The following is a 14,920-nucleotide window of genomic DNA, read 5'->3' as shown; positions in this document are numbered from 1 at the left end:
TTGGGCCTGACTGTTTTTTAAAAATTTTTTTAAATTAAAACTAGACTTTCCATATTTCTATGTTAAAGGTACAAAACCTCCCCCCTGCTTGTTTCGAGTTGCCTTCACCTCACACTCACCCTGGTTAATTAGTGGAGGGAAACAGGAGGAAGTGAAGAGCAAGAAATCAATAGTCTAACAGGAAAAGGTAAGAAGCAAAACAATCAAAGGAGAAATTGTAACAGAGGAGCAGAGGACACCACAGAAAGTGAGGAGATGGGCAGTTCTGCTCTTGCTGGCTGCCAGGTTCCCTTTTGCCTCAGGGCAATTCGCTCAGACAGGGGTGGAGGTGGTGGAGGGAGGGGCAAGACAGAGGTAGAGGAGAGGAAGAAGAAGAGAGGAAAACCAGCACTACTGTCCTACAGAAGGAGAAAAAAAGTGGATGAAGTAGAGGAGGCGGGGAGATGAGTGAGATGGAAAAAAAGGGGAAGAGAGACAGCAGATGGTTAATATAGTTTTAATATTAATGCAGGAGTCTTAACATGCACATGCATTAATAATGCATTTCTGGAAATGTAAATGTTGTTACTAATCATTACGAGCTGGTGCGTGCCCATCTTTTATCGCCTCTCATTTCTGCACTATGGCGCAGAGTGTGTGTGTGTGTGTGTGTGTGTGTGCCGGGGCTGCATGTGCGTCCATCAGGAAGACGTTCATTAAAGTGAAAATTTCATTGTTTTTAGCGAGCGTGGCTCAGCCTAATTAAATGTCAACTGTGTTCTCTCTTGTTAACAAGAAATCTGCTGCGGTGGCCGAAAAACACACATCCTATGAATACTAATTCGAACGTGCTCCTCTCATTAAACAGCTGCTTAAACCCAGCTACAGCATCTCGCTAAAATATTGAGTTTGCTTCATTTTGTCACGACATAACCAAGGCCTTCTATGTGTTTCAGTTATTTATGGTACATCATTATGAGGTGGAAGGAAATGGATGCAAAGTTTTAGACACATTTCAAAGACACGCTTCATTTTCCTTCCATTTCACAATTAGGTATTGCTTTGTGTTGACCAATGATGTAAAATTATGTTAGCAATACATATATATATATATAAAATGCTTTTATATATATATATATATAAAGCAAGTAAAGAAGTTTGAATATTTGCAGAAAGTGCTGCACTCATAAATCAGTGCTGAATGTTCAGTGAAATCATCTCTTCAATTAAACTTCCAGAAATGTGAGCGAAATGATTAATGTGGCAGGTTATCAGTGATTGTTCTTCTTGATTGTCATAGCAAATTGTAAGAATCTCAAATTATAGAAATTACATCGAACTTTTTTGCCCAGAGATTGATGAATTTAAAGAGTTCAAGAGACTCTTGGCAAAAAAGTTCATCATGAATATGTTGTATTATTCCTTCAAATGATCTTTGAAGCGGGAGAGCTTAAAAAGCCTGATTCCTTCTTTTTCCTAATTTGTTACTGCGAAGGTTAAAATTGCTCATCAATTTACGCAGCGATCAGTGAGAAATGTCTGGGATCAGGCCTTTTAAGTGCTGGAGAACACCAACTCCCTCTGACTGAAAAAAAAATATGGCTTACCATGACCATCTCCAGGCTTTGATAAGGATGAGGAATTTAATGTACCTGGATCAAACCAAGGTAACCGATAAGAAAGCAAAACTTTCAATGTGTTTCTCTGTATTTGCAGCTTTTATTTCATCCTTAGAGGAAACTCTTGCTTCCTTAAAATTGCTTCTTGCTTCCTCTAAGGTGTCAATTTCTGCTTTTTCTCTTAAATGCTACAACAGAAGGATCGCATTTTCTACGAGAATTGTTTGTTCAAAAGGAAAAAAAAAACAAAAGCGTGAGGTTTACTTACACTGCTGGCTGGGGTCTGACTCTGTTGTCATCTTGACATAATTGGTGGGCAGCAGGCCAGTGACACCGTTGGTTTCACCTTTCCACCAGTCGGGGTTGGTCTTGTCCAGGATGTTGATGAGCTGACCCTTGGAGAAATTCAGCTCGTCCTGATTAGCAGCAGCGTAGTCGTACATTGCGATCACTTGGCACACTGGGATACACGAGGGAGCAATACGGTGTGTTAATGAAGCATGAGCTTGCAAGGCGGAGACGACTGCTGGTTATTAGGTTTTAATATCAAGACACACGCATTTGTTGCTCCCCATGTTGGGGAGCAACAAATCTTTGGGTGCAGAGTGTGGTGGCAGTCACCTGGCAGAGGGGAGAGGCAGGTCTTGGTACTGGACGGTCCCAGCAGCTTGACATGGGAGGAGTGAAACCAGCCTTTCTGTCTCTTCTTGCCCCGAGCCTGGAAGTATGAAAAATAGTGACCAGGAGTCCATTTTACAGCAGCTTCATCTGTTTTGGATTCTAAATAAAAAATGAAATTAATTGAATTTTACGAGTTTAAAGGAACATTGACAATTTCAAAGAAACAAGAAGTCAAAAATGTATTCCCAAATATGCGTGGGTTCCCAGTCACAGAAAAAAGACCCTCTAAATACTGACAAGTGAAAAATAAAGAATGTTAAATAATTAGGTGTAAAATATAACTTAATTTTTTAAAACATTTCAACGTATTCTTCACAATTTCTTTTTTAAATTAACATTTTGTCATTTATTATTTTCTTTACTACTTAGTTATAATGATTAAAGCAGCAACACACACTGAGCTACAATTGGCTATCACTGAAATTAATTACTGAGATCACTGCACAGTAAACAATGATAATTAACCACACAAAACTCACTGAGTAGTATCTAGAGGTAAATGTGGTATTTAGAAAAGTCTTTTGGTTAATAAATGCAAAATAATGAAAACACAGTCACATTAAAAACCTTAAAAATATTATCCAAGGCTGTGATGTCTGACCTGCAGTTCCCCGAGCCACCACCCGGTGGAGTTTTTGGCTCTGACCACAATCAGTTGTCCTGGGGACAGAGTCAGCTGACAAGCCATGGGGGCCTCTGTGGCAGTGACGGCCTGAACAATCTCTGGTAATCAAGCAGAAATATCCCATAATGACATTAAATCAACATTTGTCCACCTGACCGTGTTTGTCTTTGAGTTGAATGGAACAGAGTGAAAGGCCATTTCCTCACCAGGCTTTTTGCTCGAAACTCCAGGTTTTGATGCCTGAAACCAGTGAGCAAAATTAAAAAAAGGCATTAGGAAATAGCAATAACAAATAGGAAATAACTAATTATTTTTATTTATTACCAAAAACATTTATCGTGCAACAAAATGTTTTAGTTACTCATAAAATTTTTCATGCGTATTTTATTAAAAGTTCATCTCAAGAGTCAACATAAAGAATAAAACTATAAAATGAAGGAAAAGTGACATGTTTTTTTTTTTTTTTATGTAGTAGAGTTGTGTTCAGCCCCTCTAGCCCCACCTAATTAGTGGGACTAGAGTTTGCCACCATTCCCAACAGACTTGTTAGGGCAAAAAGTGGTTCTTCAAAGTATTTTCCTTAGGGAATAAATACAATATATAGTTTCAATAGAAACTGTATCCATGATTCTACATGGATGCAGATTGAAGCAAAATGTAGAAAATTGAGAATGGAAATGAAAAAAAAAAAAAAAACTTTCACAAGAAGCTGCTCAACAAAGGCATTATTTTCTATAGCATTCAGAAGTATAATCATTTGACTTTAGTGCATATTTATAGTTATCAGGTCACGGAGCAATACCATGCTTTGAAAAGCGACCAGACTGTTCTCACCTCTGGCTCAACCGGACGGACATAGTTGGAGGGAAACAGTCCTGTCTGGTCACCGATGCATCCTCTCCACCACTCGCCTTCTCTCTCCGTCACCATAATTACGTCTCCTTCATCAAACGTCAAGTCACTCGTCTCTGGGCTCTCGTATGTGTACAGGGCCACATACTCTAGTTCAGACAAACTCTGATCAGAACAAACTATAGAGTCCATGCGAAGCCTCTTCTCGCCTTTTTGTTTTTGTACAGGCAGGATGATGAATGAAACTCACCTTCGAGCTGAACACTTGAGTCTGTTGTGTCCACGCTACAATTAGAATAACACATTTATTAGAATCCAGCAATCGATTCAATTTCAAAGCTACATTTAAGTCTGTGTTCTGCTGTGCGTCTTCGTACTCTGCATTGCCGCCTGGCTCCTGAGTGACGTAGCTTTTTGGGAACCATCCCCGCGTCCCGTTGAGCTGTCCCAACCACCAGTCGTCCCTCTGCTGCAGCACGCTTATGAGGTCGCCCTGTGAGAAGCTAAGCAGAGCTCCGCCCACGTCCGGCGAGAGATTGAGATGAGTTTCTGAAGCAGGCGACCATGAAGAGACGGCTCGAACGGCGAGAAGAACCGTGGACTAGAGAGGCAAAATACAGAAGCCAAGAGAAACCATAATTAGTGACAGCTGAACCCTTTAGTTATGGGACTAATGTAACCAAAAAACATATTCATGACACCCTGCATAAGTATTTATTTTGAATTTTTTCACATTTGTTTGCATAAAGACCTGCTATCTCTACTAACAATCTAGCCAAGTAAAGTAGTTGTTAAAATAACAGGAAATGTTATTTTAGCTCCTTAAAATAAGGAGCTAAAATGTTATTATAGCTCCTTAAAATAACATTTCAAATAACATACTGCCATATATACATACATCGCTACTAATGTGTGTGTACTCAAATGTATATAACAATTACACTTAATCTCATGCTAAACTATGCAGAAGCTCTGTCTACACTAATGAAGACTAACTCACTTGGCCATCCTGAATGCTTGGAGTGTCAGACATTGCAGGGGAGATGGACTGTCTTTTTGATACATTCACTCTTAACAATTTTCAGGCTGCAGTATTTACAAATCTTCAGTTAAAATGTGAAATACATTTTTAGACACACTCACATGTGAGGCAAAACAAGAAGCAGTGCAACAGCAGCAATAATAAAACAATGCGTCTGGGATTGAAACACAACTTAGTCAAGCTTGCCTCACCTGTGAAGCAGCTGGAAACAGAGAAACGCTGCTCTCCTGTGTGGCATCCACGGCAGCGTTTCTAGATAAAACAGGAAGGAGGGATAGCTTTGGTATCACCGAGGCCTAATGGGACTTCCACACATTTCTACTTAGGAAGTAAAAGTTAGACCAACAGCATCAATTGGATTTTGCTGCTTCTCGCTACCTTGCGTTTAAAGGAGGAAGACTTGACGAGGCAGGGGTCATCTCAGAGGTGGGAGGCGTGGGACATTTCTCTGCATAACTCTGGGGGAACCAGCCCCGTTTTCCTCGGTAGTTCCCACACAGCCAGCCGGGTTCACCCACTGTGTGCTCGTCCACCTGCATCACGAGAAACACACTTTAACCTCAGTAATTCAAAGCCAAAAGGCTGATGGTCAAGTGATAAACACAGTAAGTTTTAGCGTTTCGGACACGCGCCACACAAACGTGTTACAGTGATAATCTGCGTGTCGTAGCAGAAATAGGGCGATAGCATATAAAAGCATATTTACATAAATACAGAAATGAGATTACTTGCAAAAGTCCTACAAATGATAAATTACCGTGATAAAATGACAGAATGACAAACCGTTCTCCAAAATCGAAGTCTTAAATATTTATTTTCGTTTTTAAAGCAGCATGTCTGTATTTGACAGCATAACAATGAAAAGGTTGAAAATAGAAGCAGCGTGAAATGAGTTACTGGGTGAAAAGTAAATCCATATTTTTTTTTTTGGGTCACTACCAAAAAACCTCTTCAGGAAGATGTACTGGATTCTTGGGGTGAATTAGCAAAGTTATGTTTTGGAGAAAATAAGATGCAAAAGGAGAGAAAACCGTCTTCAAGGGTCGATTATGTTTTGGCTTGAGCTGCTGCTCGGGACACTTTGCTGGCAGAGGGAAGAGCTTATTTAGCAGAGTGTGTGTCTCTCACCTCTATGAGACAGCCTGCATCTATACTCAGCTCATCTCCGTTGCGGGCAAGAAAGGAGTACAGGGCTCTGTATGAAGTCAGCTGGGTTGCTCCTCTCTCCTGTTCTTGTTTCTTCCTCTTTTCCTCCTCCATTTCTTTCTGTTTTATCTCCTCTTCCAGGTCCCTCTTCTTCCGCTCTTCCTCAACCCTCCGTCTCCTCTCCTCCTCCTGCGCCTTCTCCTGAGCCGCTCGGAGGCGAGCTTGCGCCTCTCTCTCCTCCTCCTCCCTCTGCCTGGCCCTCTGCTCCTCCTGGAGCCTCCTCTGTCGTGCCTCCTCTTCCTCCCTTTCCCTCCTCTCCTGTTCTCTCCGCTCCTGCTCGCGCTTCTCCTCCTCCAGCTTCGCCAGCCTGCAAGAATGAAAGCGGGTTTTTGAAACCCGGCTTAGGCGACAGACGCGCAGATTCACAGGAGAGATGCAGACGGAGATTGATTTAAGAGATCACTGGATTCACCTTGCTGCTTCTGCTTCCTCTCTCCTCCTCCGCTCCCTCTCCTCCTCCCTGCGCCTGTGCAGCTCCCTCAGCTTCTCCTCTTTGACTCTGTGCAGGTCATCCAGGACGGCCTGCTGCTTCGTCTGTTTCTCCCGCAGCTCCTGGTGTAGGCAAGAGCAGGAGGATTTCTCTCAGAACGTCAAAACCCAGCAATTTTCTGTATTTACAAGTCATCATAAACTGGTGTTGACTTGGAAACTTAAAGTGACATGCAGACATTTTGGATGTGCTGTGTGTGGATGTGCATGCGTTCTAGAACGGAAAAGAAGCAAATTTAACATTGTGCGTGTGTACGTGGGTTTTACCCAGAGGGAACATCCTGTTTACAAAGGAAAAAACAAAACAAATAAAACAAAACATGTTATTGTTGGATGAAAATGGGAAAAGAGTAAAGACTGTGGCCAGAGAGAACACAAGAGGTGAAGATGTCTGAGAAAAAAAAAAAAACTAAAGACAGCTCAGAGGGGTTGCCGAAAAAGATAATAGAGTGGGAGGCAAAGAAAGGATGAGGGATGACCTTGATGAGGAGGAAGAGCTGGCTGAGGCAGGCCAGCAGGGAGAGGAGGCCTCGCAGGAGGCAGTCATCCATATCCCCAAGCTATGCAGTAAAACACAAGTCGGAACGATAAAAGAAAAATAGAGGAGAAAAGTGGACGGAGGCGATGAAAGTGAAGGGTAGTAAATGGGGTGAATCCAATAAAAGATGGAAAAACATCATTTCAAGGAGGATATGAGAAAAGATTGAGAAAGTGGAAAGATGGAACATTGGATGCATTAGAAAAAAAAACAAGATCCAGGTTTGGCAGCAAGAAAGAGAAAGAAGAAGACAAAGAGTTAAAAGCTCCACCAGCAGTCAAGAAATTGTTAAGCTAAACCGAACAAAGGAAGGAAGACAATTTTTGATGCTGCTGCAAGTTTGAGAATTTCATAAACGTTTGCCTGTGAAAGAGCCCTACCTTTCACCTGTACTGAACCACAGATGGTTTAGTTATATGTTTCTGAGTCTGTAGGCTCTCTAAAATAATTACAAGACATGGTTTTCTGTGCTGCAAAATCTTATTCAGCTGTTTTATTTTTCCTTAACTCGAGAGGCACTTTTGAATCTACCGTTTCACAGTCAATGTGGTGGAAAATATGGGAAAGAAAGGACACAATTTGCAATTAAACAAATGAGGTAAAACATTTAAACCTGGCAATGAACAGGAAGGTTGCACAGGGCACAAATCTGTGTAGCTAATCTTAATGAATCCAGCAGCGCATGACAGTGATGTAGGAAAAAAAAAAACAAAACAAAACAAAAAAAAAACCCCAGCAGAATTGGGAAGGGCAATATTGACTTTAACTTTTATCATAATATCCTGTGATATTTATTGAGGTAATTATGAAAGAATATAATAGAATCTTGCTGGCTTTTTTGGCAACTGCAATGCAGTCACAGGCAAACACAAATACTGCTCTGAAAAGCCTGTTTCTTCAGGACATCAGTTCCTTAAAGAGGCATTGTTTTTCTCACAAAACTGCCCACAATAACAGCAGAGATGGTGTTTTCTTAGTGACATGCAGACAATTTCCATAAATATAATGTCTTGCATGTAAGCCTAAAAAGGGGATGAACAAAATATACAAAACCTTCTACTCAGGAATTCATCAAAACAACTTTCTAATTAATAAAATCCCTTAATATTTCTGGCTCCAACTTGAAAGTTCAACTCTGCAACGCTTTCTACACCCGATTTACAATAATCCCAACGAGAGATGCAAATCAAAAGTAGCATCGATTTTAGATTTCTTTGAGAAATCTGCTAACATCTGCGTTAACTCGCTGAACCTGAGTCAAGAGTCTTCAGTTGACCACTGACCTTGAGCTCCTTGTTGTACTGCTCCATCTGGGTCAGTTTGTCTGTTGTTTCTTTTTCCAGGATGTCCAGCTGATCTTTGAGTCGGCGGCAGTTCCCACTCGACTCTGCGGCGCTCCCCGTGAGAGATGTCAAAGTGGCCGCTACGTAGCACAGGTCAGAGATCAGAGACAATTCAGCCACCTGTGTCGTGTCTGGATGTTGCGGCCGACTGACTCACAGGGCATTTTCTTGAGACTGATGTTTCGCAGCTTCTCAGACAGCAGCTGTTGCTCCGGGACTAGCTGTGACAGCTTGCTTTGCCATTCCTAATAATAACAGTATTATTTAGAAGCTTTATTGACCAAAGAGTAGAGCTGGAAGAGGCCAGAAAAAGGTTTGGACCTCAAATTCAAGCTGAAGAGTGTTGATCTCAGCAATGCGGGCGTCTCTCTTCTGATTGATGAGGTCCACCTCGGCCTTCTGGATCCGCCTCTTGCTCTGAGCATCACGAAGACGGTCTGAGATCTGCTTGTGCTTGTTGCCCTGATATACAATAAACTAGGTGTCAAGCTGACCAGATTTGACCAGGAGGGGTTTATATAGCAACGTTAGCGCAGCCTCACCACTGCCTCCAGCTCTAACTCGAGGCTCTTCTTTCTCGCCCTAAGTCGAACAATCTCCTCTTGCTCTGCCTCTTTTCTCCTTCCCAGCTCCTCTTTCTTTGCTCGCTCCCACTCTTCCCTCCTCTGGCGCTCCATCTCCTGCTTCGCCGCCTGAACGTACAATAACAGGTGGTTAGCGAAAAGGAGACATCTCGACGCTTGTCCATCTGAAAACGGCTCCCACTCGCCTCCTTCCTCTCCAGCTCCCGCAGCCTCTCCTCCTCCCTTTGCCTTTCCATCTCTCTCTGCCGCTCCATCCGCCTCTCCTCCTCCAGCCTCCTCCTGTTCTCCAGCTCCCTGGCCTCCCTCTCCCGCTGCTCTTGGGCCTCCCGCTCCTCCCGCTCCCGGCGCTCCCTCTCCTTCCTCTGCTCCTCCTCCAGAGCCAGCCGCCTTTTCTCCAGCTCAGCACTGCCGCGCGCAAAGTTCTCCTTTAGCTTGTCCTCGTAGGACACTGAGGGGACGAGAACCAGAGACATAACAAAGACCAGAGAAGATACCTTAAAAAAACAGAACCGTGAAGAGTGCCGCACCACTGCTCTTGTTCTTCTGAGGAGGTTCGATCTCTGTGTCCATTAAACTTGGACTTATGTAGGGTCCTGTTCCATTGAGAAGCTCGCTGGACTTAATTCCTCCTCTGAAATGAAAAGAGGAGCCTTGTTTGCTGTATTAAGCTGCTTGTTTTTGCATATTCAAACCAAACCCTCTGTGCTACCTGAGGGAGGGGGGTATCAGGTCCTGAGGCAGAGTGAGGGGAAGTGGATGTCCAGTCTTCGCCATGTCCACCAGGTGCATAGCCAGTATGAACTCCTCAGCCCGCAGCTGACCGTCCTTATCAACATCTGCCAGGCTCCTGTGCACAAATGACACGTAATTGTGAAGTGTTTTCTTAACTTCTGCATGCAACATATAATCAATCATTTGAAGTACTTAGCAGAAGACAAACATTCTCTAAAGGTGTGTTGTTAACACCAGAAGTCTTTGTTGCCAAAAATCCAAATACAATTAAATCTGACCAAAGCACAAAGTTCAAGTTCAACAGGAAGACACAGATTGATAAAAATTTCAGAAAATTCTGATCAGATTAAAAAAAGAACAATTTAAAAATGTTAATTATATTCATTTTTTGATATGGACAATTAAAATTATTTATTTCAGTGTTATTTTTTTTTTAATTAACATTATTTAGATCATACTACTATAATAAAAGATTGTAGCCAACTTTATTAAGGGTTCATTTCATTTTTGAAGCATTTGTATTCAGTAATGCTTACATTGTGATGTAATAGGCATCATTTTTTCCCCATAATTTTTCTTGGTATATTTTTACTTGCCCTTTTTTGTTGTTTGACAAATACAAATGTTTAAACCAGCATCCACTTTTGCAGAAAAATCTAATCCAAATCCTTCAACCCAACTTCTGAAGGAAGGAAAGAAACTTAAAACAATTTCTTTAATGCCTCTTGTTTGTTTTAGAAAAGAGAGAAATAAATTTGACTAAGTAGTGAAAATAGTGATACCAGAAAATATAAACTGAACTTCAAAGATGAAACAACGCCAGGCAGGAATTACAAAATAGACATCATACGTACCAAATGGTTGCCAGTTGAGTTTGGGTCAAGTTTGATGCCATCAGCGCATTTCTAACCTGAGGTCCTGCAGAGTAAAAATACAGAAAACATACTCAATACATAAAATGTGATTTTGGATCAAATATGTATCTGTATAACAGTCTAGACCACTTATGAGCAGCCAAGTGATACCAAGACCTTTGAGTTTATTTAGTTGGACTGACCTGACAAGTAGCCGCTCATGAGTTTGTCGAGTGTGTTGAACTGCTGACGATACTTGAGCCTCGAGGCCTGTGGAACGGCCCAATCCCCAGAACCCATTTTTGGAGAGTTGCTGGCCAGTGATGTGGTGGAGGAAGAGTTTGAACTATGGAAAAAGAAAAGAAGACCTGTTATAATATTGCAAGTTCTTAACTAAAGACAAAAAATTGAAAGTCAGCATTTTTCTGCTCCAATCCAAAGCCTAAATGATGGCTTTTTATAAATAAAAAGCTTAGTAAGAGCTTTTTATTTGCCCTTACTAAGCCAGACAGGGATTTTACATGAATGACGGTTTAAAACATTTCTAAAGTAAGGCACAAACTAAATTCGATTCAGTTTATTGATAAAGAGCAAATTCACAAAACATTTCTGACTTCAAAACATTCAGCAGTGACACACGACTAACTATGTTGTCACTGGTCAAATCAGGGAGGGGAGCAGAGAAAATTACTGAGTCTAAAATTTCTTTGGTAACCAATCCATTCTTTGAGAAAACAGTAAAAAGTAGATCCAGGATATCCACAAATGTGTTTTCATATTATACAGTGTTATGAAACCTTGATTTGTAATACAGAAAGAGGTAAATATGTATTTTTTTCCCTGTACACTTGCACCTTACGTACAGCCAGCAACCTACACTTGATGATGTCTCAAATAACAGAGACATCATGTTATTTGAAGCTGTGAAATTACTGAAGATCCCATTTCTATCCTTTCTTCAAACCCACGCAAAAATGCCAGGAGGGGTCACATGGTCACAAGATAACCACAAAGAATCTGGGTTAACACAAAACCTTCATACATCCTGGCATCGTCTTTCTTTTCTTCTCTATTCCAGGAAGAGATTTGATGTTTCACAAAAAGCCAGAAGTCGACAAGTAGCTGTTGCAGTATTTTATTTTGCCTTAAACATGCAAAGTTGAAGTCAAACATTCTGCAGTAGAAACATTGTTGAGATAATAATTTGAGATTCTTTATATAGACTTATTACACAAAGGGGGATACATTTCAAACTTTTTTTTCTTGTAATTTTGAAAATCCTACATAAATTTGAATGTGCAGACCAACATCATTTTGAAATTCATTAAATATTTCTATAATCAATCCATCTGCAATTCCAATTTATCTTTGAATGCACATAATGAGAAAATGTAATTTTGGTACTTATAAATTACACAGATGGGACTACATAAACTTGATTCTACATTTATGTTTCAGTTTTACCATTGCACAGTCATAGAGATTAATAGTATTGTAAATAAAAAAATTAAAATAAAATAAAATAAAATAGGCATACCTGCTGGATCCAAGGTCCAAAAGCGAGTTGGCTTTTGACACACCCGGAGATGAGGAAAAAGCCATAGGGGACGAAAAGCCTGACATCGGAGTCCCTGTATATAGGGCAGTTCATTGTTAGTTTGGACAAAAGAAATCAAATATCAAGATAATTTTTCAATAGTGATATTTAAAGTCAGAGAGAATGCCAGTTCCATAAAATAATCTGGAAACTTTCTCTATTACATTTGTCCTTGAATTTAAAAACATCTAATCTTATCTTTTTATATTTTACAGACTGAGTACATTGAGCTCAAACAAAAAGGAGATTGACATGTAGCTCAAAATAAATACATTTTCTTGGTTGATTTCAGTACTACTTTAAAGAGGCAGTGGCCTAAATTATCTAATGTAGTGAATTCTGGTTATATAATTGGGAACATTGTAAAAATCTGAGAGAGTAACAAAAGGAGACACATAAGATGCAAAACAATTAATAAAATAAACACAGCTTTCTCTAAACTGCTTTTAAGCTCTTTAGGAAAGGCATTTTCAAGATGTAGGGCAGCATGAGCTGAACAAGTGCAACAGTGTCGGTGTATTTTTTATTCATTGCAAATTATCACAATAAAAAATGGCTTGAAGTATATAGTCACATATCTAACACTGTTTGTGTTTTTCTGTTTTAGGTTTATTGCAAACATATTATGAAACATATAGTTTCTGAAGGACTTGACCAGCTTACCAACATGTTACCCGCAAACTGTTTTATGCTGTGTTAAAAGGAAACATCCCCGAAAGATGATTGGGAATCAATTTCATGTAATCATACTTCCAATACAATTCCAATGAGACCTTGCTTCATTCAGCCTTACATATCATCAGCCACCACTAATGTGATTTCGAAGATGTGTGAATCTGTGCTTCATAGTAGATTTAATAAGTCTGCAGCTTGTCTAAAATCATGTACCAGAAATCTCTGCTGGGCTGCTAAAGCTATATTGTACAAGAATTAAAAAAATGGAGATTAAGCTTCATTTAACCCTCAACAACATTGGTGTCAGCCTCGTTGCCAATGAAGAAATACATTGTATTTTGTACTTGTTTGTACATTTAAGACTACTACTGAGATAGCTTTAGCCCTAGCTATAGTATCTACCATAAGCCATTGCTTGAAAAACAAAAAAAAAAATACTCCACTGTCTAATTGTTTTGACAAAGAACAGAAAAGTAACAATTATTGCTACTGTTGCTGAAATTGCGTCATATTTCATTATGCCACGGTTACTTTTATTTTGATACTTTGACCAAAGTAAAACCACTATGTATTGAAAAGGAAAACATACGGCTTTAATTTTTGTTCTAAATTGTCATTTTGCAACTGAAGGAAAAACTGTTATTGCCTTATTCCAATTAGTTGACTGGCAGTGCACAGCAACAGGTAGCAGAGAGGCATCAGTTTTAGCATTTTAAAGTGGTAACACTCTAATGTTACCACTTTATGGTAACACTGAAATGTTATGCCCTAATACTGGTGACTGGTCCACGTCTCCTGAGCTGTTCATAAATAGCTATTACATATCCTAAATCTAGTACGATTAATTGAATAAATAGATGACACATCCCAATATTGTGGATGTACAACCCTAGAGTCAAATTTGAGTCATTACCAATCGACTTGTCAGCATAACTTTGATTTGTCCAAGAGTAAGATCTGAATGGTTCTGGCGTAGAACCGACCTGCATTGCTGGGAACAAGTGGTGGGGTGAGGAGGCTGATGGTGCCATTGGGGAGCCCAGAGTTCCCGAATGAGGTGATCAAGGGCAGGGTCATTGGCACTGGCACCAGAGGTTGCACAGAGGTTAAAGGACGATTAGTTGGCATGGGTGTTAGAATGGGCATGTTGGAAATAGTTGGCATGGATGAAAGACCGACTGACAGGTTTGGCATGGATCCCATTCCTACACAAAGGAAGCACACAGGTAAACATGTGGACATCATGAAACATCATGGTGTTAAAGTGAGTTACTTTCATGTTGTATGTTTTTTTAATAGGTAATTAAGGTGAAACTCAGATACAGTGCATGACTCAAGAATATTACCAAACCGTGCCGAAGAAGTCATGTTTGAGCTGCTGTTTAAAGTCGGAGGTTGCTTCATGGTCACTGGCAAGGATGAGGGTAAGTTCCTGCCCTGAAGGGTAAGTTTAATAAGCTTCATAGCAATAGAAAACTCCAATCTGTCCATCTTCCCATCACTGTCCATGTCAGCCAGGTTCCTGCAGGAGAGAAACTGGTAAAACTGGTGCATAGAGTCCAGTGAGCTGTTTATTTCTTGGGATTGTTTCCCCTTTGGAGAGACAATAGAAAAGGCAAGTCACACAAGGAACAAGGCGCTGGCGGAATTGAATTCCAGCAACATTTTTCTTTACACAAAAACAACACACACACACACACACACACACACACATTTCTGATTACAGAGTACACTCAATACTCGCCCTGCACCCCCGCCCAACACACATACACACAGTTTACTAGGTGTGGCAGACAGTGAAGGAAATGAGTTCTCAACAGGAAGTCAAAAACAACTCCATGAACTAAACTGATGCTGGCCAAACACAAACCCTGGACCCAGTGACCCAGTTGCTAAGGCCTAAAAAATGACCTCTGATGACAATTTACAGAATTTTTAGTTACCAGATCTCAGCCAAGACAGAAGCCGGCAGGCCAGACTGGAGAAAAAATTTCCTCGCTTGCTCCCCTGTGGACAAACAACAATGACAGAGAGATGGGAATCTGATCCGGTTCTTTTATGAAATGTAAAAGTTATTTAAGCCACAACGTTATGACCTAATACT

General features: G+C 40.5%; 1 protein-coding gene across 6 annotated transcripts in view; it reads right to left on the bottom strand.

Annotated features, from left to right (window-relative positions):
• Positions 1 to 14,920, bottom strand: part of itsn2a (intersectin 2a) — a 34,091-nt gene that overhangs the window by 7,034 nt on the left and 12,137 nt on the right. For 2 of the 6 annotated variants that reach the window (XM_055044307.1, XM_055044306.1), the window contains 26 exons: positions 14,760 to 14,823; positions 14,163 to 14,338; positions 13,800 to 14,021; positions 12,082 to 12,175; positions 10,748 to 10,890; positions 10,545 to 10,608; positions 9,668 to 9,805; positions 9,486 to 9,589; positions 9,144 to 9,406; positions 8,917 to 9,066; positions 8,696 to 8,836; positions 8,532 to 8,619; positions 8,315 to 8,454; positions 6,973 to 7,053; positions 6,417 to 6,556; positions 5,927 to 6,311; positions 5,177 to 5,331; positions 4,990 to 5,050; positions 4,134 to 4,357; positions 4,007 to 4,041; positions 3,739 to 3,905; positions 3,111 to 3,144; positions 2,881 to 3,002; positions 2,220 to 2,316; positions 1,867 to 2,058; positions 1,587 to 1,631 (listed from right to left, as the gene is read on the bottom strand). In XM_055044307.1, coding sequence (XP_054900282.1) covers positions 1,587 to 1,631; positions 1,867 to 2,058; positions 2,220 to 2,316; positions 2,881 to 3,002; positions 3,111 to 3,144; positions 3,739 to 3,905; positions 4,007 to 4,041; positions 4,134 to 4,357; positions 4,990 to 5,050; positions 5,177 to 5,331; positions 5,927 to 6,311; positions 6,417 to 6,556; positions 6,973 to 7,053; positions 8,315 to 8,454; positions 8,532 to 8,619; positions 8,696 to 8,836; positions 8,917 to 9,066; positions 9,144 to 9,406; positions 9,486 to 9,589; positions 9,668 to 9,805; positions 10,545 to 10,608; positions 10,748 to 10,890; positions 12,082 to 12,175; positions 13,800 to 14,021; positions 14,163 to 14,338; positions 14,760 to 14,823 — 3,525 coding nt within the window. The remainder of the gene's footprint in view (positions 1 to 1,586; positions 1,632 to 1,866; positions 2,059 to 2,219; positions 2,317 to 2,880; positions 3,003 to 3,110; positions 3,145 to 3,738; positions 3,906 to 4,006; positions 4,042 to 4,133; positions 4,358 to 4,989; positions 5,051 to 5,176; positions 5,332 to 5,926; positions 6,312 to 6,416; positions 6,557 to 6,972; positions 7,054 to 8,314; positions 8,455 to 8,531; positions 8,620 to 8,695; positions 8,837 to 8,916; positions 9,067 to 9,143; positions 9,407 to 9,485; positions 9,590 to 9,667; positions 9,806 to 10,544; positions 10,609 to 10,747; positions 10,891 to 12,081; positions 12,176 to 13,799; positions 14,022 to 14,162; positions 14,339 to 14,759; positions 14,824 to 14,920) is intronic. The other 4 variants (XM_055044308.1, XM_055044309.1, XM_055044310.1 and 1 more) reach the window with 4 other exon arrangements.

The sequence above is a fragment of the Poeciliopsis prolifica genome, unplaced genomic scaffold, assembly GCF_027474105.1.
Source record: "Poeciliopsis prolifica strain line A6 unplaced genomic scaffold, Auburn_PproV2 SCAFFOLD020, whole genome shotgun sequence".
NCBI classification, from domain to species: Eukaryota; Metazoa; Chordata; class Actinopteri; order Cyprinodontiformes; family Poeciliidae; genus Poeciliopsis; species Poeciliopsis prolifica.
Note: the sequence above shows the minus strand (reverse complement) of the source record. Positions and strands in the feature narration are given on the sequence as shown.